General features: G+C 50.6%; 1 protein-coding gene across 6 annotated transcripts in view; it reads right to left on the bottom strand.

Annotated features, from left to right (window-relative positions):
* MAP4 (microtubule associated protein 4) overlaps window positions 1-26,176 on the bottom strand; it is a 148,400-nt gene that overhangs the window by 56,810 nt on the left and 65,414 nt on the right. For all 6 annotated transcript variants that reach the window (XM_064410579.1, XM_064410414.1, XM_064410645.1 and 3 more), the window contains exons 5-9: window positions 7,999-8,112; window positions 4,050-4,160; window positions 3,106-3,234; window positions 2,380-2,454; window positions 1,375-1,518 (exon numbers count right to left, since the gene is read on the bottom strand). In XM_064410579.1, coding sequence (XP_064266649.1) covers window positions 1,375-1,518; window positions 2,380-2,454; window positions 3,106-3,234; window positions 4,050-4,160; window positions 7,999-8,112 — 573 coding nt within the window. The remainder of the gene's footprint in view (window positions 1-1,374; window positions 1,519-2,379; window positions 2,455-3,105; window positions 3,235-4,049; window positions 4,161-7,998; window positions 8,113-26,176) is intronic.

A 26,176-nucleotide genomic window follows, 5' to 3' on the forward strand; every position in this document is an offset into this window, starting at 1 on the left:
TGCTCCATCCTGGCCTGGGACACTTCCAGGGATGGGGCAGCCACAGCTTCCCTAGGAAAGTTGGTTTTCCCTCTACTGCAGGACACAGAAAATGTGGAATCACCTATGTGAGCCCAGCAGGTTTTCCAAGAGAAGGAAAACACTCCAGAGCCACACACTTCATTCTAAACAGGGTTTGTGCTGGTGGTGGGGTTTGGTCGGTGCTCAAGCAGGAGCTCTGGCACTCCTGACACAAAATCCTCCCACAAATCCCAAATTCTCTCTATTCCTTCAAACTGGCCTCGTTCATTTTTCACACAGTATCTCCCAACACTGAGCTGATAGCTCCAAACCAATATTTGTCACTTCACAGCACAATCAAACCTCTGCATTTAAGCTCCTGTTTGCCTAAAATCCCCTTCAAGGAGGTTTTTCAGTCAGTTTTTGTTTAATGTTGCAGCTGTCCAGAGGCAAGCTTTTCCAAATGATCAGTGCCAGAAGCACTGGATCTCTCTTCTACAGCTCCTCGACAGCCCCAAGCTCTGCCCACCCTCTGTGTCCTGCAGCTCAGTGCCCTGAACATCTCCCATCTATTGCTGATGACCAAAAAACAACATTTGTACTGATTTTTGGAGTCACATCTAAAAATATCCTCCACAACCAGTGGAAAATGTATGAAATCTAAATTAGATACTTAAACCGAAGTCAGAAAGAAATAGAAAAATTGAAAAAGTCCCTTTTAAAATGGTACTTAAGGATCCATTTAGATAAAACTAATATTTTAGTGAAGCAAACCAAAAGGATCCATCATGCACCAGCTCTCATTTGGGTTTGACCTTGTTGTGGGTTTTTAAGTGATATCATTATCTTCTCCAAAAGAAAATGTAAAGATTGTGATTTTATACATGAATAAGACTGTAAATGGATAGATATTAAAAGCAGTATGGATGTTCCCTGGAGAATTATGGAAAAGAGTGGGATGAAGAATTAGGAAACTGGACAACAACTGGCACTATGAGTCTGTGTAGAAATATGTTAAAAATCCTTTTTTTTTAAGAGAATCTTTTAAAAGGACAGGTTAAAGGTCCTTGTGAATAGATCTGGCACCTGGGGCCATGGATCAGTGGTGGGGAAGGGTTGGACCTGGTGACCTCAGAGGGCTTTTCCCCTAAACCATTCCCTCACTCTGCTGTAACCACAGCCTTAGGATTTTCCTGGAGCTAAAATGTGGAGACAGCAAAGAGCCATGGAATCAGCTCCTGGACTGGCACACAACTGAGCAGGTTTGCTGCTTCTCCCTCACCTGCAGGCACAGCAGATGTGTTCCCACCTTGCCAGGAGAAGCAATTCCATGTTCTCCCAGCCCTGCCCACCCTCCAGGCTGCAGGAACTCACCTGCAGCTGCAGCCTTTGGTCCCTCGGGGGCTGCAGCCTCTGCTGGCAGTGCTGGGGCTGCAGCAGGAACGTTCCCAGGGGCTGCTGCTGCCGTGGGGCTCTCGGGCAGGCTCGTCCTGATGGCTTCTGTGGCTGCAGGGGGCACTGGGAACACAAGCAGCTGGAATCAGCTCCTGGAAAGGCCTCGGATCATGGAGCTGCTGGGAGTGGGGGACACCCCCAGGTGCTGCCTCAGCCACCCCGGGAGGGAATCCCCCTGAGCTCAGAGAGAATTGGCTTTGATTGCTCATTCTCAGGAAAATAATTTGTGCAGCACCCAGGAAAACTCTGGAATCCCAGGACAAGTGGCAAAGCTGGGGAGGGTTGTGCTACAAACCCTCCCAGTCTCACCCCCAGCTCCAGAAACACTTCCTACCCCTGAGCAGGGTGAAACTGTTCTCAGCTTCTTCACAGAAATAAAGATTCCATTATGGGTCCAGTTTTGTAATGCACACAAATTCCCAATGGGATAATGCTCCAGTGGAGCTTCAAAGACTTAACTGTGACCAGAATTTAAAGGTAATTAATATCCCAGGAAGGTTTGGGCTGGAAGGGACCTTAAGGATCATCCAGTGCCACCCCTGCCATGGCAGGGACACCTCCCACTGTCCCAGGTTGCTCCAAGCCCTGTCCAGCCTGGCCTTGGGCACTGCCAGGGATCCAGGGGCAGCCACAGCTGCTCTGGGCACCCTGTGCCAGGGCCTCCCACCCTCCAGCCAGGAATTCCTTCCCAATATCCCATCTAATCCACTCTCTTTCAGTTTAAAGCCATTCCCACTCCTCAAAGACTCATTTCCATTCTAGACTGATGTGAGCAGCAGCAGCAGTGCTGTCCCTGGCCAGCTCCCACGTGGCTCTGTCACAGCCTGGTGTCCCTTGAGGAGGCAGCAAGGACAGGAGCTGGTTCTGCTGCTCAGGAGCTCTCTGCCAACACCTCCTGCAGATCAGCTCAGAACTGGATTTTACCTGGTGGTTCAACAAAGAAAGAGGTATCTGGTCCCTTCATGTCCTGCTGAGCTCCCATCCAGTATTCTTCAGGGACTGTGGGAAACAAACACACTGAGTCCAGCCCTGACCCCACAGGGCTTTGACTTTCCCAGGGGAAGGTCTGAGTCTGCTGGGTTTGGGGCTCATCCTCAGGGAATTTCAATTCCCTCTACAAGAGGCAGCAGAACCTCTGTTTTTCCAGGATTATTGGGAGTGCGAGCTCCCATCAGACAGGATTTACACCCAACACTGACCCCAGGAGCCAGAAGAGGAGTTTCTTTCCTCAGTTCTTCTGGGCAAGTGGCTCTGGGTAGCCCTAGCAGGGGGGTTGGAAAAGTTCCAACCTCATCCATCCCGTGACCTCCTAATGTAGAATCCCAGCATGGTTTGGGCTGCAAGGGACCTTAAAGTTCATCTTATGGGCAGGAACACCTTCCACTACCCCAGGGTGCCCCAAGCCCCATCCAACCTGGCCTTGGACACTGCCAGGATCCAGGGGCAGCCACAGCTGCTCTGGCTGTGCCAGGGCCTCACACCAGAACATTCCCCTGAACCAGCAGCTGTCCATGCCAAGAGGAAACTTTCCAATCTCGACTCATTTTATGTATCAACTCCCCACCAAGATTCTTTAGGACTCATAAAGTGGGATTTCCCAGCTGCAAACCCTCCAAACCCAGCCAGTCAGAGAAAACATTTGCTGCTCACCTGCTTTTCCTGGCAGGAATTCTGTACCTGACTCGAGGCCGATGAAGGCTGATGGGTCCAGAGCCTCTGCAGGGGAATACAGGGACCCCAGGAAAGGTTGTTCAGGTGCCATCATGGATCCATGTGGAGCTAAGGAAATAACAAAACTTTTGTTAATCACCAGCCATAATGACTCTTCTCCTAAATTTCAAGTCCTACCACACTTGGACTGTTTTGCTCAGCAGCAGTTCAGATAAATCTGCATCAAATGTTAGTTCTGCTTCACAAACCATAAATTCTGTATTTAACAGAACTTTCTGACAAGGTGTAAGAGATAGTAAACACAGGCAAATTATTTCCTTTGGCTTTCTGCTTCTGCTCCCATGACTTCCAGCTGGTAATCCCTTAATAATCCAATATTGATATAATAATCCAAGAGCTGAAATCCTGAAGGGCACTTTGCAGCAACAGCTCCTGAGTATCTGGGTTTTAGCCATTAAAACAAGAGCAGGGGAAAAAAAGGCTTTTGAGTTTACAACTGTGGAAACTTCCCTTGTGGATCCCCTGATGGGGAGACCCCGAAAAAGTTCTGTGCCAGGATTGAGAGATGGATGGGACTTTTGGTTTTTTTGGTCTTCAGGTTGTCGTTTATTTTTCTCTTATCAGAAGTTCAGCACATCTCAGACTTAATGTACAAACAGAAGGCACCAAAAGTCACAAGACACAGAGATTCAAGATATTTTAAAACTATTTTGTCCACTTAACTCTTAGAATGTATTTTCTTTCTACCTTTGTACTAAGAAAGGTAGAAATGTGTTCCAGCATCAACCTTCATTTTCAGTACATAAAAATGAACCTTCAACCAACACCCCTGGCTCCAACATCAACCTGAATTTTCAGTACAAGGAAGACAAGAGAGCAAAGTGCCCAGCTGGCAGCTGGGAGGGCTGTCCAGGGGAGCTCACCGAGGATGTCCCTGGCAGCATCGGCGTGGCCCGGGAACAGCGGCGCGTTCTTCATGTCCGTGGGGAAGGACAGCTCCGGCAGGTTGTCCCCTCTGTGCAGGCTGAAGGGGTCTGGCAGAGACACAAGCAGGCAGGGTCACCACTCAGGGTGGCAGGGTCACCACTCAGGGGACAGGGACACCACTCAGGGTGGCAGGGACACCACTCAGGGGACAGGGTCACCACTCAGGGGACAGCGACCACCATTGGAACAAGAGGATGGAGATGCAGCAGGTCCCAACGCTGCACTTCCAAGGAAAAGCTGTTTTTGGGATTGTACACCAGGAGAAACCCCGCTCCCACTCTCAGGAAAATAATTTGTGCAGCACCCAGGAAAACTCTGGAATCCCAGGACAAGTGGCAAAGCTGGGGAGGGTTGTGCTAAAAACCCTCCCAGTCCCCAGCTCCAGAAACACTTCCTACCCATCACCAGGGTGAAACTCTTCACAGAAATAAAGATCCCATTATGGGTCAAGTTTTGTAATGCACACAAATTCCCAATGGGATAATGCTCCAGTGGAGCTTCAAAGATTTATCTATCCCCTTCCCAATCAGAATTTACACCCTACAGTAACACTCAGCTGCTCAGGCTGATTTTTGGGGCAAGTGGATCATGATTGTTCCTGGAGAAACTGTGCCTTCCTCTCCAGGAGGAACCCTCTGCCTCTGCCCTGATGGACACAGCCCATGAGTCTGAGTCAGGATCAAGGGCTGGGCTCAGCTCAGCTCATCTCAGTCCAGAGCAGGGAAAGGTGTGGGATCTCTGAGCTCTCCAAGCCAGGAACTGCATCCCAGTATGAACCGGGGTGATGGACAGGTATTTTAAGCAAGTTACTGGGAAATTGAAACATCCCCCAGTGTCCCAGGCAGACTGCCCTATCCCTGGAAGTGTCCCAGGCTGGGCAGGGCTTGGAGCAGCCTGGGACAGTGGAAGGTGTCCCTGCCATGGCAGGGGTGGCACTGGATGAGCTTTAAGGTCCCTGTCACCCCTGCCCTCTGGCAGTGGGAGCCATTCCCTGTGTCCTGTCCCCCCATCCCTTGTCCCCAGTCCCTCTCCAGCTCTCCTGGAGCCCCTTCAGGCCCTGAAAGGGGCTCTGAGCTCTCCCTGGAGCTTCTCCTCTCCAGGGGAGCACCCTATCTCCGGACACTCGGATTTCCTCCAGTTAAACCCGGCTCAGGGGGATTTGGTTGAGGGCTGTGGCTCATTTTCATGCCAGAAGTGCTCCCTGCAGGGCTGAGAGCCCAGCCTGAGCTGTTCCCATGCCCACGGTGGGCTGGGATGTCAAGATCAGGTGAGCTGAATGAATTCCTTTAGAAACCTGTCAGATTATTTGAGATGCCAAGACAACATCTTGCCTCGGAGCAACGTGCAGAGTATTTTGATTTCGAGCTGTTTACAACAGTATTGCCAGGTCTGAACAACTGCCTTCTTTCCAATTAAAAAACCAACCCCAAAAAACAAGGAAAAAAAAAAGAGCATGACTGAAACCAATTTAAAACTAGAAGAGATCCTGCTAATGTTCCCTCTTTGCCCAGCAGTTGGATGATGTGGAAAAAATGGGCAGCTCAGATCTCTGAGCCAACCCACCTCTGCTCCAGAGGGAAAAGGGGAGGAGTAGGAGAGCTGAAATTTCTCTTCTTTTTCCCCCAAGGAACAAGGAATTACAGGGATGCTGGTCAGGAGACCCTTTACACCACTGGCCAGAGAATCCTCTCCTTGGGAGGGAAACTGTCCTCCCATTTTCCAAAGAGTGGGCACACAAATACTGAACAAACCAAATGATTTCTCTGAGTCTGATCTCTGCTCCATTATGGGAGCTCTAAGCAGAATCTCATTTATATCCAATTGGAAGAGCAACACAGGGGACACTTTGTTCCTGAACTTTATGTGGTGCCTGTACAGGTGTGCAAGACACCCCAAGGACATGAAACCCAAAGAAATGTGGTTTCATGCAACAAATAAACTCAAATATTCATATTATTCAGGCCAAAAGAACACTGGGTGATGGGCCAGGTACGTAAATTGTTCCTAATGAACAAATTTGACATCTGGCTCTTGAGCAGAATGACACCAATGTTCCATTCCTGCACCCACACAGCAACAGGATGGAAAACCCAAGAAACCTGTGGCTCTTCCAGTTCTTCCATGCATCACTTCTTATCCTTGTAAAAATACATCAGTTCTTCACAGTCAGTAAGAAAATCATGTCCTAAGCAGGCCTACAGTACTCAAAAATATATTGAAAAAAAAGAAATTCCATCCTGTATCTTTCCAGGCTGATTGCCTGGAATAATCTGGGCAGAACCCACATTTCTCAGGTGCTCCTGGAGCCAGAAAGCAATTTAATTTCAAAAAATGAGGGGGGAAAAGGAGAATATTGAGGGGAAGCTGCTAGGTTGTGTGTATCTGTGTGCAGGGCTGGGTTGCACAAGGTGCAGCTCGTGTTCAGCAGCTGCAGAGGTGTGGGACAGCCCCAGCTGCAGGGCAGGATGTGACACAGGGACAGGCACTGCCTGGGGACACTGCAGGTCAGAGGGACACATCTGGGGAGGTCTGCACTGAAACCCACCGTGCTCACAGCAGCTCAGCTGTGGGGGTCCCCCAAAACCTGCTCTGGGCATAGAATCCCAGAATTATTAGGGTTGGAAAAGAGTTCCAAGACAACCAACTGCAACTTTTGACCAAATACCCCCAAAACACATCACAAAATTCTGTGTTTGCTTGGGCTTTGAACACTTCCAGGGATGGGGACTCAGCACTGCCCTGCCAACACTGAACCACTCTCAAATGAAGGAATTTCTCCAGTTTCCACCCTGAGCTGCCCTGGCCCAGCCTGAGGCCGTTCCCTCTCTCCTGTCCCTGTTCCTGGAGCACAGCCTGACCCCCCTGGCTGTCCCCTCCTGGCAGGAGCTGTGCAGAGCCACAAGGTCCCCCCTGAGCCCCCTTTTCTCCAGGCTGAGCCCCTTCCCAGCTCCCTCAGCCCCTCCTGGGGCTCCGTTCCCTTCCCAGCTCCGTTCCCTGGACACTCCAGCCCCTCCAGGGCTCTCCTGCTGGGAGGGCCCAGAGCTGCCCCCAGGATCCCAGGGGGTCCCTGAGCAGGGCCAGCACAGGGGACAGTCCCTGCCCTGGCTGTGCCCACCTGGGCACCCCTGGGCTCCCCCAGCCACTGTCACCAGCCCCAGTGCCCAGCATGGAGGTTCCACGGGGTGACGGTGCCCTGAGGGCAGGACATGGCCCTTGGACCATGGATCCAGCCTGTGCCGATCCCCCTGGAGCCTCCCTGCCCTGCAGCACAGCCACATCCCACCCACCATGCTGGCCATGACCACGGAGGGGTCACCCCACGCCCCCATCCCCAATCCCAGGGGGGATCCCCTGAGCAGGGCTGGGCCCAAAACCAAAAACCAACCCCAAGGGAGTCCGGGGGCTGCCGAAGGCCATGAGGGGAGCAGGAGCCCCTCAGGGACGGAGCCTGCACTCTATGAGGGGAGCAGGAGCAACTCAGGGATGCCATGAGGGGAGCAGGGGCCCCTCAGGGATGAAGCCTGCACTCCATGAGGGAAGCAGGAGCAACTTAGGGATGGAGCCTGCACTCCATGAGGGGAGCAGGAGCCCCTCAGGGATGGAGCCTGCAGCCCATGAGGGGAGCAGGGCCCCCTCAGGGATGGAGCCTGCACTCTATGAGGGGAGCAGGAACCCCTCAGGGGTGCCATGAGGGGAGCAGGAGCCCCTCAGGGATGCCAAGAGGGGAGCAGGAGCCCCGCAGGGATGCCATGAGGGGAGCAGGGCCCCTCAGGGATGGAGCCTGCAGCCCATGAGGGGAGCAGGAGCCCCTCAGGGATGGAGCCTGCACTCCATGAGCTCCCCCAGCTGCTCAGTCAGGGTGCTCCAGCTCCTGAGCCATCCTACCAGCCACGTCCATGGGTTTGAAGCACAGGTCCCTCTCCTCTGCTGACCAGGAGTCGTTGCGATCCAGGAACTCTTTGTAGGACATCTTCTCATCCATGATTTCTCCTGGGAATACTGACATGGGAGAAGAAAATGACCCAGTCAAAAGCCAAACATTGAAATATTTAAAATGGGTCACTGCACCATGTGACATTTGGGTGTGACAACCCCAGGTAACAGGGACTGGCAGCCAAACCAGAGCCCATAATTATCCATTTTTGACTGGTTTGATCCAGCTCTTCAAATACAAGACAGAATAATGGGGATTTCTGTGTCCTGAGGCACATGTAAGATCAAGAACAGACTCACATGGAAGTGCTGTCCTGGTCCAGAGCCTCCACTTGTACAAAAGGAACAAAACCCTAAGTCCTGAGGCTTTAAACTGGACAAACTCAGTGGAAAGGTTCAAAATTAATACCCAGACTAATGAATTTTAGCTTTATTTCTGTTTTAAGGAGGCATGAATTTGTCAGCTCTTCTGAGGACAACATTATAGTTTTAAACTGGTTCCAGTTTCTTTTGGAAAGAAACAGAAATATTTATAGTGAATCCTTCTCTCATCCCCCATACAACACTCTCTGCCAATACATCTCTTTAAGCTTTTAATATTTTTACCTTCACTTAGGCTGACAATACCTGCAAGCCTGGAGCTCAGGAGATGAAATTCATGACAAAATATCCCTGGATATAACCCTTAATTCAGTGCAAAACTGCAGTTACTAAAAACAACCCAATGTAAAGGCACAGAAGGACCAGAAGGGAAGAATTTATTAAAAACATGATCCTGGTCTGTAAAACCAACAACCTGGAGGTGTCAGGTGGGCTGAGAGCTCACAGCAAAGTGGGCAGAGATTCAGCTCTAATAATAATAATGATAATAATAAAGTTATTGAGAGAGAATAAGATGAAAAATGGCTTTTGTGGGGCTTGGGGTTTGTTTTACATCATAAAACATGGAAAGGTCACCCGTACAAATCATGAGGTGGGTTCAACAATTTGCTCAGAGTTTGGGTATAGAGGAGCAGGAGGGGATTCCTTGGAGTTTGAAACATGTCCAAATCTCTGATTTGGGTAAATAGTACTTCTAATTAATAATAAAATTAAGAATATAAATATTTAATGATTATTTAAACAATAAATTAATAATAATTCAAACAATAATTAAAATTATAATACATTATATAATAATATAATATATTAGATAAATTATGTTATGTATGTTATAAATAAATGTAAGATATAAATATAGCATATATTACATAGCATATACGTTATATACATTTAATATGTTATACATACATTATATGTACTTTATAATATATTTTATGTTTTCATGCACATTATACTACCTATTATAATATATAATTGATCATGTATAGTTTATATATTTTCATGTGGTTTATATTATATGTTACATTCTATTATATAATGTTTGCTATATAATATTTATATATTTATAAATATATGTAAATGATGTATTATACATTACTCTATATATTTTTATTTCTATATACAGACAGACACACACACACATATACATATATAAAAATATAAATGCATATGTGTAATGACTAATGCAATTAATGTAAATATTACTTCCAGTCAGGCTCTGGAGCTCCAAGTGCTGCCGTGTCCCCAGGGTGTGGCCCTGTGAGCTCAGGGCTGTGTGACACTCACTGTGTGTGTGACACTGTGTGAGTGACTCTGTGTGTGACACTGTGTTTGTCACACAGAGTGTGACACTGTGTGTGACACTCACTGTGTGTAGGACACTATGTATGACACTCACTTTGTGACACTGTGTGTGACACTGTCTGTGGCACTGAGTGTGACACCGTGTGTGACACTCACTGTGTGTGTGACACTCCCCACGTGTGACACTGTGTGTGTGTGACACTTGCTCTGTGTGTGACACTCCCTGTGTGTGACACTCCCTGTGTGTGTGACATTTCCCGTGTGTGACACTGTGACACTTGCTATGTGTGTGACACTCCCTGTGTGTGACACTCCCCATGTGTGACATTCCCCATGTGTGACACTCCCCATGTGTGACACTCCCTGTGTGTGACACTGTGTGACACTCCCCGTGTGTGACACTGTGTGTGTGTGACACTGTGTGACACTCCCTGTGTGACACTCCCCATGTGTGACACTGTGTGACACTCCCTGTGTGTGACACTCCCTGTGTGTGACACTCCCTGTGTGTGACACTCCCCGGTGTGTCCCCTTTGTGTCCCCATTCCCAGCTGATCCCGGGCCAGGCAGGAGCTTCCCGAGGTTCAGGTCCCTCTGAGGGCCACATGGAGGGAAGGCCACGTGCTCAGGGACACCGCGGAGCTGGCACCGTGTCCCCAGTGCCACCCTGGGCAGCAGCAGGACACGAGCTCTGCCTGTCCCTGTCCCAACATTCCCACCTGGGTGTCCCAGAGCAGCACCCACCCGGCCCCAGCAGGAGCTGCCAGGGCCAGAGCAGATCCTAGAGAGATGCTGCTCCAAGGAAACACAAATAAAATGGAATTTGTACACTTACACACCCTGGGAAACACAAATAAAATGGAATTTTTACACTTACACACCCTGGGAAACACAAATAAAATGGAATTTTTACACTTGCACGTGCTGGGAAACACAAATAAAATTAATTTTTTACATTTACGCACCCTGGGAAAGCCAGACTGGGAATGAAAGGGGAATTCCAGGGATCACAACAATCCCACCCCTTGTCTCCAGGAGAACAGGACCCAGAGCAGCCCTGCATTGATCCCACCCATCCCGAGGAGCCCTGCCCTGATCCATCCATCCATCCATCCATCCATCCATCCATCCATCCATCCATCCATCCATCCATCCATCCATCCATCCCTGCAGCTCTGCCCTCATCCATCCATCCATCCATCCATCCATCCATCCATCCATCCATCCATCCATCCATCCATCCATCCATCCAATCCATCCATCCATTCCATCCATCCATCCATCCAATCCAATCCATCCATCCATCATCCATCCATCCATCCCTGCAGCTCTGCCCTCATCCATCCATCCATCCCATCCATCCATCCATCCATCCATCCCTGCAGCCCTGCCCTGACCCATCCATCCCTGGGCACCCCTGGAGCTGCTGCCCCTCCTGTGCAGCCCCCAGCAGCAGAGCTTGGCACGGGCACGCTGGTTTTGTGCCAGGGCTCAGCTTTGATTCTGCCCAGCCTCCATCTGCCAGGGCTGACTTCAGCAGGGGCACTCAGCAGCTCCCAGGCAGGGTGACACCACCTCTGCCTGCCCCTGACAAAGCACAGGGGACACGGGGGGACAACAACCCCTGTGTGTCCCGTGGAAAATCCAGCCTGGGCAACCCTGTCTGAGCCTGCAGCAGCTAAAAGCCTGATCATTCAGGAAAAAATATTTTATTCATATTGTATTTGGTAATATAAGGTAATTTTGGTACTATTTTATTTAGCTTTGCAAAGTGCTTTGGACATAAAGTGCCACTGCAATGTGTCAAGAGGCATTATTATTATTTACCATTATTTGTGGTACAGAACAGCAAGGGATTTAATTAGATTCCATTGTAAATTCCTCTAGACAGGAGCCTGTCATTCGTGTGTCTATAAAACTATTTAAAGAAAAAAAAAATAGAAGACACTAAAAGTCCTTGACAGTGTGAGGAAGAGCCTGGGAGCAGTTAAAACATTCAAGAACTTCCTCAAAGATGATTTTATGATATTATGACATTAACAGAGTGCTGGCTTGGACCCACACTGAGGCTGATGGAGAGCACCCACTGCTTGAACTCTGAATATTTGAAACAAATCTATTTGTTAGCACTAAAAATATATTGGCACATTGCCACAATGAAAGATTTCACAGGGAAGAACATAAAATTAGGGTCAGAAAGGTAAACCTGAAGAAACCTCTCCACTTTGGGAGGTGGTTTTAGTACCAGGTTGTGTTCATGCCTTTCAAGGCAGAGGGGCTGGAGAAGGAGGGAGCAGCAGGAGACAAAAGGAATTGGGATGGGAAATATTTCCATTTGCCTTCAGATGAAATCAAGTTGAGCAAAACTCAGTCAGTGTTTGCCAGCCCTGAGCTGCAGCAAAGCCCCAGAGCTGGCTGCAAGCTGCATCAGGAGCAGTTGGGAGCTGCCTCTGCCAAATCCTTCCAAATCCAAACCCAAGGCTGGAATATTCTGCACACAATATTTTCACAACAGATGCAAATTAAAAACCCAAAGCAGGCAGTGCTTCCCAGCAGGAATCCCGGTGCAAGGGGGGATGCAGGCAGCTCTGGAGCAGGGAGAGCAGAGCAGGGCCAGCCACAGGGACCAGCCTGGAGCAGCCACCCCTTCCCTGGGCCAGCCAGGACCCAGCTGCCCCTGCAGAGCCAGGACAGCAAAGATTTCTGGAGCCCAGTCAGCACCAGCAAACCCCCTCTACTATTCCCACAATGCTTCCCAAGTTATGTGCCATGAAGTGGACACTTCCAGCTTATTCATCATCCCCACCCCATCCCAATATTCAGCTTCCCCTTATCAAACCTGGAACACAAAATGTGATCTCAGATTTCCCAAGGACTGGGAAAAGAGGATTTTTCAGTTCCAAACCCAAGCTCCCCAAACACACCTTCTGCCTCTGACCTACCAACAAAAGACACAAAACAACACAAAGGAGAAGCCAAACTCTTCCAGGGCCCAGTGCCCGTGGATGTGCACGGCAGATAATGCACTCCACGCAAAATGCAAATCTGACAGATCCCACAGACCTGTAAAGCAATTTTAGCAAGTATTAAAGCTGGCTGATAGCTGAAAATCCGGTTACGAGCCCTGATAATATAAACCAATGTAGGATTAGAGCTTACAAAGACTTGCTTAAAGGAAAAAAGACCATTAACAACATACTTACAAAGCAAACTTGCTTCTGAAAGGAAAAACAAGGATCCCATGCAAGTAGCACCTTCCGTGCACTGCTCCCAGGGCAGGATGAGGGTGGAACATTTAGCAGGGCTGCTGACAGCGTGGAATTGTTTGTTTGATCATCTCTCTGCACAGCTCAGCTCGGTCACAGCACCCAATTCACAGCTAACCCAGCCAAAAGTGCCCCTGTGGCCACCTACCCCTGTGCCCGGGCTGGGAGCTGGGGCAGGACACGCTCCTGGAGCTGCTGGCACACAGGACACCCCAGGGAATGTCCAGCCAGGGGCTCTCGGAGCACAGGATTACCCTCTAAAGCCTTTTCCCTGCAGGAGATGCTAATCTTGGCAGGTCACAGGCCAGACCTCCAGCTCGGGGTTAAGGAGCTTCAAAATTACTGAGTGAGCAGTCAGGAGAGGGCCCTGCCAGCAGCCAGCAGGGCAAACAGGGAAAGGGACGCTTGGGAGCTCCATTCCTGCAGAGGATCCCAAAGGGAATTTGCCCAGATCAGCCTGGGATGGGGAGGCACAGCTGGCCTTGCTGGAATCCCCAAAGAGCAGCAGTTTTATCAGCCACGCCAATCAGTTCCCATCAGTCCCAAACACATCCCCCCTGCAGGGTGGGGGATTTGCAGCCTTAAAAAAGAGCTTCAGAATCAGAGTCATGGAATGGTTTGTGCTGGAAGGGACCTCACAGCCCACCCAGTGCCACCCCTGCCATGGCAGGGACACCTCCCACTGTCCCAGGTGATCCAAGCCCTGTCCAGCCTGGCCTTGGGCACTGCCAGGGATCCAGGGGCAGCCCCAGCTGCTCTGGGAATTCCACCCCAGCCAGGAATTCCCAATTCCCAATCTCCCATCCATCCCTGCCCTCTGGCAGTGGGAGCCATTCCCTGTGTCCTGTCCCTCCATCCTTGTCCCCAGTCCCTCTCCAGCTCTCCTGGAGCCCTTTTATGGTCCAAGGTCTGCCTGGAGCTTTTCCTTCTCCACACTGGATGCTGTAAGGATTCCATACAAGATTTAGGCTGTTTTGGGAGCACTTGGTGCCTGTGTGAGGAACTGCTTGTGCTCAGGACATTCATTACCAGGAGCAGTTTCTGATTCCCACCTGAGGGATTCCTGAGAACTTTGCCTGCATGTCCTGTCTGATTTTCAGGCACACACCCCTTCAATCTGCTGCCCAGTGGTGTTGTACAGGATGGGATCCACCTGGAACATCAGGTAAAAAACCCAACAGCAGCCAAGACATTCCTGGGTCTCCTTCCCTTGCTTGGGAAATTATTTCCAGGCATTATTCAGTGTAAGAGAGGCAAAAGTTTCCCCTGAAAGGTCACAGGGTACCTCCCCCAAGAAGCTCAGGCTCTCTTTGTGCCTGCTGGCTTTAGAGTAAACATGGAGTACCCTGCAGGAATACCCCCTCAATGCTTTATGATCAGTCTCATCATTTTGTAAAATAAAATATTGCCCAGCTCAGCTCAGACTGAAGGGTCTGAAAATCCCCCTGAGTGAGTTTTGCAGACAAGCTTCACTAATCCCCAAAATCTAAGGGATAAGCACAGACAGGAGCTACATGGAAAAAGATGTCACCCAGCCACCCAAAGGGAGCTGTACATTTTTATCCAAGGGGATAAGAGCTCAAGATTCCAAGAAGTTTTTGCATTTGATCAATGTCTAAAGCACTAAGCTGGCAGCCCTGATGGAGGAGAACTCACCCAGAGCAGAGCTGTCAGAGCTGGTTACTCCCTGTCCCTCCTCCTGCCAAAGTGAAAGGCAGCAATTCCACTCTGCTGAAAACTGAACTCTGAGGGGACTGACACGGGGCAGGTTGGCCAGAGAGGCTGTGGAGTGTCCAGCCCTGGGAGCTCCAAACTGGGCAGGGGCTGCTTCCCCTGCTCTGGGCAAAGCTGCTGGCCTTAGCATGGCAGAGCTTCCTCCAGCCTGCTGAGCCCCCACAGGCTCCTCAGGCCCAGCTTTTTGGAGAAAAGACATTGCTGTCCTTGCAGGAGAGGAAAGTTTAACTCCCAGGAGCCAGTGCTGAACCCAAATCTGGCTGAGATTACACAAAATACTTTAATTTCATAGAATAGCAGAATGGTTTGGGCTGGAAGGAACCTTAAATATCATCTCATTCCAATCTTCCACTGTCCCAGGCTGCTCCAGCCTGGCCTGGACACTGCCAGGGATCCAGGGGCAGCCACAGCTGCTCTGGGAATTCCATCCCAGCCTCTCCCAGCCAGGAATTCCTCTCCAATATCCCATCCAGCCCTGCCCTCTGGCACTGGGAACCCACTCCCCCTTGCCCTGGCACTCTCAAGTCCCTGCAATGAGAAACAAATTAAATTCCACCACTGAGCTGGGAAGAAGATCAGGAATCTGTGAAAGGCCCTCAAGGAACTGCAGGGCATTTCAGAGGGTGCTGACAGTTCCAGAAGGGTTTCACTGCTTTCCCTCTGAAATTCCATGAGGTTACATAATCCTGAATGCTAAAAGGGCCCTGTGCCTACAGCTGTCAGAACCACTATCTACAAACTTCAGACATGCAAAGTCAGTTACTTGAAAGTTCAACACAAGGTTCATGCTGTGCCTTGTAAAAAAAATCTGCAAGGAAAAAAAAATAATGCAGTTGCTACAGTTTCTTGTCCAGCTTTTTCTCCTTCCCAGAGGGAATTTTCAGCAGTATTTGCTTTGTCATGGATTGGGAGGTGGAAGCAGGGAGGTGCAGAGAGCTCCCAGCTCTGCTCTAACTGCTCCCTGTTTGTCCTGCTGCTCCTGCTCCTCCCTGGGAACATCAGCTGCTCAGGGGGTGAGGGATCCTTAGCACTGCTCAGATTTATTCCTCATGGGGCATGAGGATTCCCCAGCTCCCTCCTCACCTGGATCCACCCTGCACACACTCATCTGGTAACAGCATTTGTTAATAACAAAGACTCATCTGGTAGTAACAAAGGCACCTGAAGCTCTGGTTTTAAACAAAAGGCTCACTAAAGACTTATTTACACCACACTGGAAATACTCCAGGTGTGGGAGCTGGAGAGGGACTGGGGACAAGGATGGAGGGACAGGACACAGGGAATGGCTCCCACTGCCAGAGGGCAGGGGTGGATGGGAGATTGGGAATTGGGAATTCCTGGCTGGCATGGAATTCCCAGAGCAGCTGGGGCTGCCCCTGGATCCCTGGCAGTGCCCAGACCAGGCTGGACAGGGCTTGGAGCAGCCTGGGGCAGTGGAAGTGTCCCAGCTTGGACTTTTTGTTTGGTTTTTCTCAGCCAAGTGGCACAACTGAGACACTTGTGTTTCACTTGGTGCTCCTTCCTAAAGCCAGGAGCCTTCTGCACATCCTTGGCAGGGAATATTTCCATCCACAGCCAGGCAAAACCCCCCAGACCTGTTCAGCAGGCCCAGCGTGAGGTGCAGGTGATGCAGAGAGGATCTCCCGTGCAAAGGCCAGGGCAGCAATGCCAGGGCTGAATCCCTGCCCCATTCCCTGGCCTTGCACCCTGCCTCAGAGCTGAGAACCCACAGGAAGGTCTGGGGCACCCTGCCCACGCTGCCCTGCCTGAAACACGTGAAGCTGAAATAAACTCAGTTCTGAGGCAAAAGAATCACAGTGAGGAGCAGGCACAGGAGGCCTGTCCACACCCCACTGTGCTGGCACGGGGAGAGCCCCAGAGATCCCAGAATCCTGCAATCATCCAGGCTGGAAAAGCCCTCCAGGATCACTGAGTCCAGGCTGTGCCCAATGCCCACCTCATCCCCAGCCCAGAGCACTCAGTGCCACCTCCAGGTGACACCTGCAGGGATGGGCACTCCAAACCTCCCTGGGCAGCCCCTGCCAAGGCCTGAGCCCCCTTTCCATGGGGAAATTCCTGCTGATGTCCAACCCAAACCTGCCCTGGCCCAGCCTGAGGCCGTTCCCTGGAGCACAGCCTGACCCCCCTGGCTGTCCCCTCCTGTCAGGGAGTTTTGGAGGACCAGAAGTTCCCCCCTGAGCCCCCTTTTCCCCCAGGCTGAGCTGTGAGCACCAGCTGGAGCCTCCTCCTCCCTGTGCCAGCCTGGCCACAGCTCCTGAGCAGGGGATCCCAGAGCCATGAGCACACAGGGCTGGGACTGATGGGACAAAATCCTGAGGGACAAAACCTCGGTGTAAAATAAGGGTCACCTGAGCTTCCATGAACTCTCCCACCAAGCTGTGCTGCTTTAATGCCCTCCAGAAGCTCCTGAGTCCCAGAGCAGCCTGGCAGGAGCCCCAGGCAGTTTTGGGGGATGGCAGCCCCTCCCTGGCTGGTGCCAGCCCAGCAGGGCAGCGTGTCCCTGTGCTGGCACCAGGCACAGTGACAGTGCAGAGCTGTGACCCACAGTGCTGTCAGCTCTCCTCCTGAGCAGGGAAAGGCAATTTCCCCTGAAAGGGCTGCTACCAAATTCACCCTGCTGCAGCCTGACTCAGGGAATGCTCCAGCTCCAGCTCCTGGCTGGGGCAGAGGCTGGGGCAGATCCCGGGCTCAGGAGGGCAGGGCTGAGAGCAAGCCCTGCACAAGGGCACACGAGGGAGCCAGCACAAACACTCCTGCTCCAAGGTCACTGCTGAGATTGCTGCTCAGACCTTTCACACAGGGACACAGGAGTTGTCACCCTGCAGAGGTGGTCTGGAAGTTCCTTTTCCCCAGGAAAATTGAAACAGTCTCTAGGACAGGGACACAGATCTCCTCTAATGCTCTGGAGAAGGGGGGAGGGATGAGCAAACATCACCAGAGACTCACCAGAGCCAGGCAGGGATCCCAAGGATTTGGAATGTGAGCAGGAGCAGCTGAGAGCTGCAGAATGTGCTCTGGTGCCCCCCAGGTGTGTGGTGACTCCCTGGGGCTCAGGAGCAGAGGGCAGGCACAGGGTGCCCAGAGAAGCTGTGGATTCCAATCCCTGGCAGTGTCCCTGGCCAGGCTGGACGGGGCTGGGAGCACCTGGGACAATGGGAGGTGGAACCCTGTGAGTCCCTTCCCACACCATGCCATGGCTCTGTGGCTCTGCTCTTGCTCAGCAGGAGGCCCAGGAATACCCTCCAGTCCAGCTGAGATTTTGGGCTGGTCCCAGACCCATTTGAGGGAATCCTGAGCTGCAGCCTGGGCTGATGCCAACACCTGCAGAGGGTTCAGGACACCACAAACACACAAGAGCAGCCAAGCCACCATCTGCTGCCAGTCTGCACACAGGACTGGGACTTGCAAAGCATCTCCTGCTCTCAGGGAAACCCAAGAGCCACAGAGTGAAATTAAAAAAAAATACCTGAGGAATAAATAGTCAGCAAAATTCCAAAAAGAAAACATCCCCTACTTCTCACTGATGATGATCTGGTACCTCAAAGCTTCCCTAAGCTTTATCCTTCTGAGACCCAAGCACATTTACCATGAAGAGCAAAGCTGCAGATTCCTCCTCAGCTGAGCACAAAGCACTCCTTTACCTGCAGATCCTAAGGCAGGCCAGGACCTCTCCTCCTGCTGTGCCCACAGCAGACAGACCAAGGCAGCTCTGCTCTCTCCATGGGGATTTGGTAGCTGAGCTGTGTTCCCAGGGCTCAGGCACACAGCACACGTTCCCCACGTCCCCAGAGTGGTTCCCTGTGCCTGGCACAGCCTGGGCAGAGCTGCCCAGCCAGGCCCTGCCAGCAGCAGCTGGAGCAGTGCCCAGCTCCCACACCATCACCCCAGCAGGACACGGCCCCAAATCCTCCCCTGGCACCATCCAGGAGCTGAATTCTTCTCTTTTAAATGCAATCAGGGCCATAGAAGAAAACAAGAAGAAGAAAAAGCAGCACTTACAGTCTCTGCTGGGGATCACCTGGAGCTCCAAGAGTGCTCCTTGGAGAGTCAATATTTACAGAACCACGAAGAACAACAAGGTCCACCCAGCAGCTCACTTGATCCACTAACAGCACTTTTCAGGAGCTATTCCTCAGGCTGAGGAGGGCACACAACTCTGACTCTTCTCAAAACTTACAGCAGATAAATAAATGAAGAAGAACCCTCACTGCACCATGCTGTAGCTACACCTCATCTGCTGCCTCCTCACACTTTTATCACTCCAGCTGGCTCTCTCTGGTTGTGTCAGCACTTGTGCTGATATCTCTTAATGAGCTAGGTTACAAATTAATAATGCTTCACACCCCTAGCCCAGGGTGGTGCCTGCCCTGTCCATCACCTGGGAACACCCATCCCCATCCCTGAGCTCCCTGGCCTGGCTGGAGCCTGAGCTCTAATCCTTATCAAATGATAACAACCAGAACTAAAGCAGGGCTGAACCCCGCAGCCTCCTGTGCATCACTTTCCCCTCCATCTCCATTTAACAGCTTTCTTCCAACCTTCTCTTATCTCTAATAAACTGGAAATCCTCTTCCTTTGACTCGTGCACTTCAGTGCTTGTAAATCACTGTGCACCATAATCTGGGCAGTCCTTAAATCTCTCCAGCTCTAAGTCCTCGCTTCCATTTTTATTAATTTCCTCCTTTTTTCCCACTCTTAAAAGCATTTGACACAGCCTCCTTGGAGATGGTCTGTGAGTGTCTTTCCTACCCATACAAATCACTTCCCTCCATTAGTTTTTTAGCACTTTACCTTCCCAACAGGTTTAACTCCTGCCATCCCTGACTGCCAAGATGAGAATTAAATTAAACTATTGCCCTTTTCTCCCTCCTGCTCACATTCTAACAATAGCCAATCCTATCATATTCCTTGTTTCCCACCTTTCCTCAGCCAGCTGTCCCAAGGGAAGCCATGCAGCAGCTCCATGATTAACCCTTCTCCAGCTAAAACCATCCCAACTCTTCAGCTCAGGCTGGGAGCCAACACTTGTCCCCAAGAGCTGTCAGTGAGGGAGCCCCTCTGAGGATGAGGAATGAATCAGAAATATGGAAGCAGTGTGGGAACCCTGGAAAACATCCCCACCATCCTGCCCCACGCTCCACCACACGGCACCAGGAATTCCAGTCTGGAATTGCAGCACTTGATTGCTGCTTGGATGCTAAAATACTTCATTTCTTTTGACCTACATATCTTGGCACTTTCACTCTGCCTCACATGAGATGGAGAGGAGCCATTCAGAAGTGACAGTATTTACTGTCACCCTTGAAACACACACATACACACACATATATCTCTATACACTCATTTGTATTTTATCTCCTCCTTCCTGGAGCCCATCCGTGGGTGCACGGCCCCAACACCCCCCCACATGCTTGTTGTGCAGAATGAGATGCTGATAATGGAAATAAGGGCTTAAAATAGCAGATTTCCCTTCAGCACTCAGTGCTGTTTGTTTGTGGCTGTGATTCCAGCATCCCTGCTCACACACATCACCCTGACCTACTTTCAGCTTTCCCAATCCCGTGGCACAGGCAGCGAGCTCACAGGAGGCATCAGAAGCAGTCAGGAGAAATCTCTCTGCCACATTTGTAATAGAGTTTTATGGCCATTAATTCCAGCTAGTGTCAAACTAATGACACGAGGGACATCAAAGCATGAAGCCATTTACATAATACCAGAAGAATCTACAATTCTATTACTGTTTATTCAGGCAGCTTCTGCTTGAGAATGAGGAAGATGACACGCTGTCTGTGCTCTTTTGAAATCATTCTAATTTACAGCCCTGCAGAGAGACAGCCAGTTTTCTAGGAATTCTTTAATTCCTCACTAAGGAGTTTCTGATGTTTTGAAATAAATCCTGCCAATTTTATTTTCCTCTGAAAACCTAGGAAATAAAATGCTTTCATTCCTGTGGACGAGCCCTGAGAGGCTCAACCTGGCATCTGAGGGAGCAGCTCACCTCCAAGCAGGGCTGTTCCATGGGAGATCCCACCTGAGCACCACGGACATGGGATGGAAAGATAAAAAAAAGTGAATTATTGCCCAGATCTGTGCTCTGGGACTGAACTGTCTCACCTAGATGGAGCTGACAGCGCGGCGGCGCCGCGCTTTGACGGTGACACGAGAGGACATTTCCAGGGTTCTGGGAGCTGCTCCCAGCCCTGCTCACCCTGCAGGGCTCAGCCAGCCCAGACGTGTCCCCTGGCTCGGGCTGGGCTTGGGGACAGCACGGCAGAGCACACAGAGTGTCACCTTCAAAGCCAGCCCCGTGCCCCAGGGGGGACGAGGCAGTGCCACCGACACCGCTGGGACAGGGACAGGCTGCAGGAAGGGACAGGGCACAGGGCAGCCTGGGGGACTCCAGAGGACACCAACAGGGGACAAAACCCCCAATTCCTGCCCTCCAGGTCCCTTTGGGGGTATGGCTTGGAACTGGAATTCAGCACCAAACAGATGAGCCTTGAGAACAGTCCCTGAACGGTTTGGGTGAGGAGGGACCTTCAGGATCATCCTGTGCCACCTGGGCAGGGACACTTCCACTGTCCCAGCTGCTCTGGGAATTCCATTCCAGCCCCTCCCCATCCTCCCAGCCAGGAATTCCTTCCCAATATCCCACCTGGCAGTGGGAGCCATTCCCTGTGCCCTGTCCCTCCATCCCCTGTCCCCAGTCCCTCTCCAGCTCTCCTGGAGCCTTTCAGGCCCTGCTGAACCTTCAGTTGTCTTCAATTAACAGAGGTTTTAATGCTGAAACCTGATTTTAGCAGTACAGGAGACACCCCTGAGACAGAAAAGCAGCACAAGACTCAGAAGGTAAAAATCTGATGTGACCCCTGTGACCAGCAATTCCAAAATCACCACAGGAAACACAACTGCCAGTTGAAACCTCTCATCTGCTCATTTATATCTATATTTATGTGGTTTTGGATGAAAGTCTGGCCTGGTAAATCTCATCTTCCTCAATTCTCAGCTACAAAATGGGGCAACTCTAATCTGGATCTTTCCATGATAATCAGGTTCCCATTCCTATTGAATTTGAGATTATCTTTGGTAGAATACAGAGCTGCCAAAACCTACCTGAAACTTTCAGTGATGCACACAAAACTGCAGATTTTTTTCTTTTTAGCAGAATCAGTAATTTTTGTTGTAAAATTGAGACATGGAGCCCCTAAAATCTTGCAAAACTGCCCATGAGTGACATTTTGAAAGAGCTGTTTGCATCACTGGCAAGCAGGAGAGTGTTAATGTAGGAGATGGAACATCACAGATTTCCCAGGCAAAGCATGGAAGGCTTGACAAAGCTGAAAGCAAAAGTATTTTTATCTGTAGCCAGGGGAAATGTTAGGGAAAGTGGAGACACAAGGAAATGACACAAAGGTAAATAAAGAGTTGGCTAAGTGACAAGTGGCAAGGCAATGTCAAAAGGGGAATTCTCTTCCTGGAGGAACATAACCAGTTATTAGAGTGTGAAGATCAAGGATCCAAAACAACCATTGCTCAATGTTTTCATTTTTAATCCTAGAAATCCAAAACTTCTGATGAAATGAAGATAAAAGCATCTTTTCTCAGAGCAAATATTCAGCCTGCACGTGGACCCAGCTGAGCAGGGCAGTTTCTGTCACCTGTGTGTGCTGGAGGAACAGACCAGATGCTGCTGCCCAGTGACCAGAACCTCCCTGGAGCTGGATGGTCCCTGGGTCTCCCTCCCAATCCAGGATATTCTGATTTTATGATTTCTCTTGGCAGATTCTAGCCCCCAGCCCCACTGGGATGGGAGATTTGGAAGCACAAAAAGCTGGGCTCCAATAAAAGCAGAACTGGGGGCATCCCAAGAGCCAGACCCCTCCATCCCTTCCCCTGTGCCAACTCCATGAACAGGGAATGTCACAGGGCCACTCAGCCTGAGCCACCAGTGTCCTGCTGGCCAACACTGCCACAGCCCTGCTCCTGCTGCTCCCACTGCCAGGGCTGCCTTGGGAAGCAGCAGTTTTAATGGTTGGCTCAGGAAACCTGAGCTCTGCCCCCAGCCTTCCACTGACTCACTGTGACCACCCAGATTTCCTCCTGGGGCTGGGGAACAGCCACACAACACGGTCAGCTTTAATCTGCAGGGGTAAAAAAGGACTCCAGGAGAATGAAAGGTTGTTCTCAGCCCTTCAGTCATCTCTGAGGGAAGTCCCAACCCTCTGAAATCCAAGTCACTGCTGATCCCCAGCAGCTCAGGAAGAACAGGGGAAGACAGTGAGTTTGGCCAGGCTGGTTTTTCAGGAAGCCAGACTAAACTGAGGGCACAGAAAACCCAATTTCACAGAATCACAGAATATCCTGAGCTAAAAGGGACCCACAAGGGTCATCCTGGCCCTGCTCAGGCTGAACTTGTCACACAGAGCCACAGGACATTCTCTTTGAGAAGAGACAGATCAAACCTCTGCAGCCCCACAGCCCCTGCCAGGAGGGGACAGCCAGGGGGACAGGGACAGGACAAGGGGAAATGGCCTCAGGATGGGCCAGGGCAGACTCAGGGTGGACAGCAGCAGGAATTTCCCCATGGAAAGGTGCTCAGGCACTGGCACTGCCCAGGGAGGTTTGGAGTGCCCATCCCTGCAGGTGCCACTCAGTGCTTTGGGCTGGGGACAGTTTGGGCACAGCTGGGACTCAGTGACCTTGGGGCTCTTTTCCAAGCTCAACAATTCCATGATTCAGTCAGATGCAGTGTGCTCTCAGTGCAAGGAAGAAGGTTAAACAGCATCCTCAGTTACGTGACAGAACAAAACCAAACATCCCTCCCAGACATTTTTTGGGGGGGTGGTGAACTGTGTTTTGCTTGTGTCCTGCAGTCTCCTGTCACTTCTGTGCCTTGCTAAGTCACTTCTAATTCCAGAGGTGCCTCCAGCATCAACTGTCCACAGAAACAGCCAGAGCCCAGAAGTTCCTGAACTGTTAATCCTGCCCTGTTTAGCAGCCATTGATTAATGCCAAGAGAAGCAGGGATCCTGCCTGGTCACCTCCAGGAAGGGGCTGCTTCTGCCTTCCACTGGTGCCAGAATGAAGGGACAGCTTTGTGGGAAAAGCCTCCTCCTCCAACACCCAGAAATCCCAATCCCACCTGGGGAAGGAGCAGCTCCAGGTGAGGAGGGAGAGCTCTGCCATGCTGAGGTCAGCTTTTACTCACCAAATGGAAAATCAGGAGCACATACTTAGAAAAATCATCCAGGCAGCATTTAGCACCATCTCCAAGGGCAGGGTGAGCCTGCCTTGCAGCTTTATCCCATGGGAGAGGAAAATGTTCCAAAGGGATCGGGCACAGCTCCCTGCGCCAGGAGAGGATGAGGATCCTGAGCATCTCTCACACATTATTTCAGTTTTGGAACTCCAGAAAGCAGCAAAGCTTTCCTGCTCTGATACTCAGCAGGAATTCAGGAAGGTTTAATGCCACACTTGCCAAAAGCCAGAGTGTTTCAGACACACCAACTGCACACAAGGTGTGCTCAGTATTCATGGGTCAGAGCTGGAAACCAGCTGCAGAAATTGCACCAAAAAGGGGAGATTACTGCTGAGGATCCATGTAATTTCTATTTAGGGACTTGCTCATGCAGGACTAAGAGAGCTGAAGTTGTCCAAAGCTCTCTCCAGGGAGAGCAGTTCTGTGGGGTTTAATGAGGAGGCACCACAGCCTTGCTCAGCATTTCTGAGCTTCCCTTTGCTCAGCCACTCCAAACTGCCCTTGCTCCAAGGTGTAGATCTGCTCTCAGCCCCAACCACCAAAGAGCTCCTTAACTTCAAAATTTTCCTTTTCCAAAAAAAAAAAAAAATAAAAAAAAAAGGCCCATTAATCCAAGATTACCCCGGTGCCAACCCACCCCGAAACGAGAACGCTCGATAACAACAGCTGGGGTGCAGCTAGAAAAGATAAAATGCACAATATAATCAGCCTTACCCTATTTGCAGTGATGGGACTGGAGTGGAAGAAGATTAAAGAGCTCAGGCCTCCGAGGGAGCCACGAGCAGAGGCAGGATTAGGGAAGTTTCCTATCCCCAGGTTGGATTTACCAGGGTCACACGACCTCGCAAAGCCACCCCAGCACACGACTCTCCCCCACAGTTTTGTAAGCAGGATAAACCCCCATCAAATCCCTTCTTACAAGCAGAACCCCAGGTCTGGAGGAGGAACAAAAGGTGGGCAGGGGAAGCTGAAAAGGCAGAGCCAGGTGGGAGGGGAGCAGCTCTCCAGGCCCAGCCCCACCTTGCTGCAGGTGCTGCTGAGGAGCTGTTCTGATGGAGCTCCTGCTGGGAATGGGATCCAGCAGCTCCCAGCCCTCCTGCCAGCCCTGCAGATGGAGCTGGCTGCAGCCCTGCAGAGTTCATCCCTGCTCTTTGTGCTGTCAGCCCAGGAGCTGATCCCGGGCTCGTCCTGACAGCTCCAAGGCAAATATTTCAATATTTACCCAAGTGATCGAAGGCAGAGATTAACTCCCACTGTGAAGGCAAACCATGAACCCCACCTAGCAAAAAGGTGATGAGAAAGGGTTTAGACTGCTTAAATTTTTGTGTCTTTTACAGTGCTGCTGTTTATCTTCCTCTGACAAGCCTCTCATTGAAATTCCCCACGTTTAATCTGAAGGATCCCTGCAAAGACTCCCCACAAGCTACAGGAATAAGCAAGGGAATAAACATGATGTTTTAAGCACTGAAGAAGGAGGGAAAAGGCATCTTTTAAAGGTGCAGTGAAGTTCCAGAGAGACAAATTAAAGGCAAATTAGGGGATGTAATGGCAGGACAAGAGCAGGGCTCTGGATGAGGAGCAGTGAGGGTCAGCTGGCCCTTGTCTGCAGCACTGAGCCTCTCTCTCCTACCTACCTCAAACCCTGCTGAAAACACCACGAGTTTAAAAAGGCTGCCTCATTATGTGCCCAGAAACATTGCAGATCCACAGAAACACGGTTCAGAGAAATGACAAGTCAATTTAGTGTGAAGGCTGACGAGCTCAAAGGATGGGCAGAGAAAAGGGTTCACATTTTCCAGGAGGTCCCAGCCTGCACAGTTCTGCAGCACCTCCCCAGACACGGTGCTTTAAGTGCACTAACAACACATTAAATTCAAGTTACAAGCTCCAAAGTTCATGGCTTGAATATTTTAAGTCCCAGCTACTTGCTCAGGAAATTCAGGCCTTGGAGGACCCCATTAATTCACCCAGCTGTCAGATCCTTGCTGGAACAACTCCTGAGCACGCTGCAAAACAGAAAGGGCTTGTATTCCCAGTTTTTAAACCTCTCTAAGCCTCCCTGTTAAGCTTTTAATAGACTTCTCGACATATGTATGACTTCATTATAATCCTTTTAATTTCCTATTCAATGAGCCAAGCCAGGGACATCCCACCTCTGAAGCAA

The sequence above is a fragment of the Passer domesticus genome, chromosome 1 (assembly GCF_036417665.1).
Source record: "Passer domesticus isolate bPasDom1 chromosome 1, bPasDom1.hap1, whole genome shotgun sequence".
Lineage (NCBI taxonomy): Eukaryota > Metazoa > Chordata > Aves > Passeriformes > Passeridae > Passer > Passer domesticus.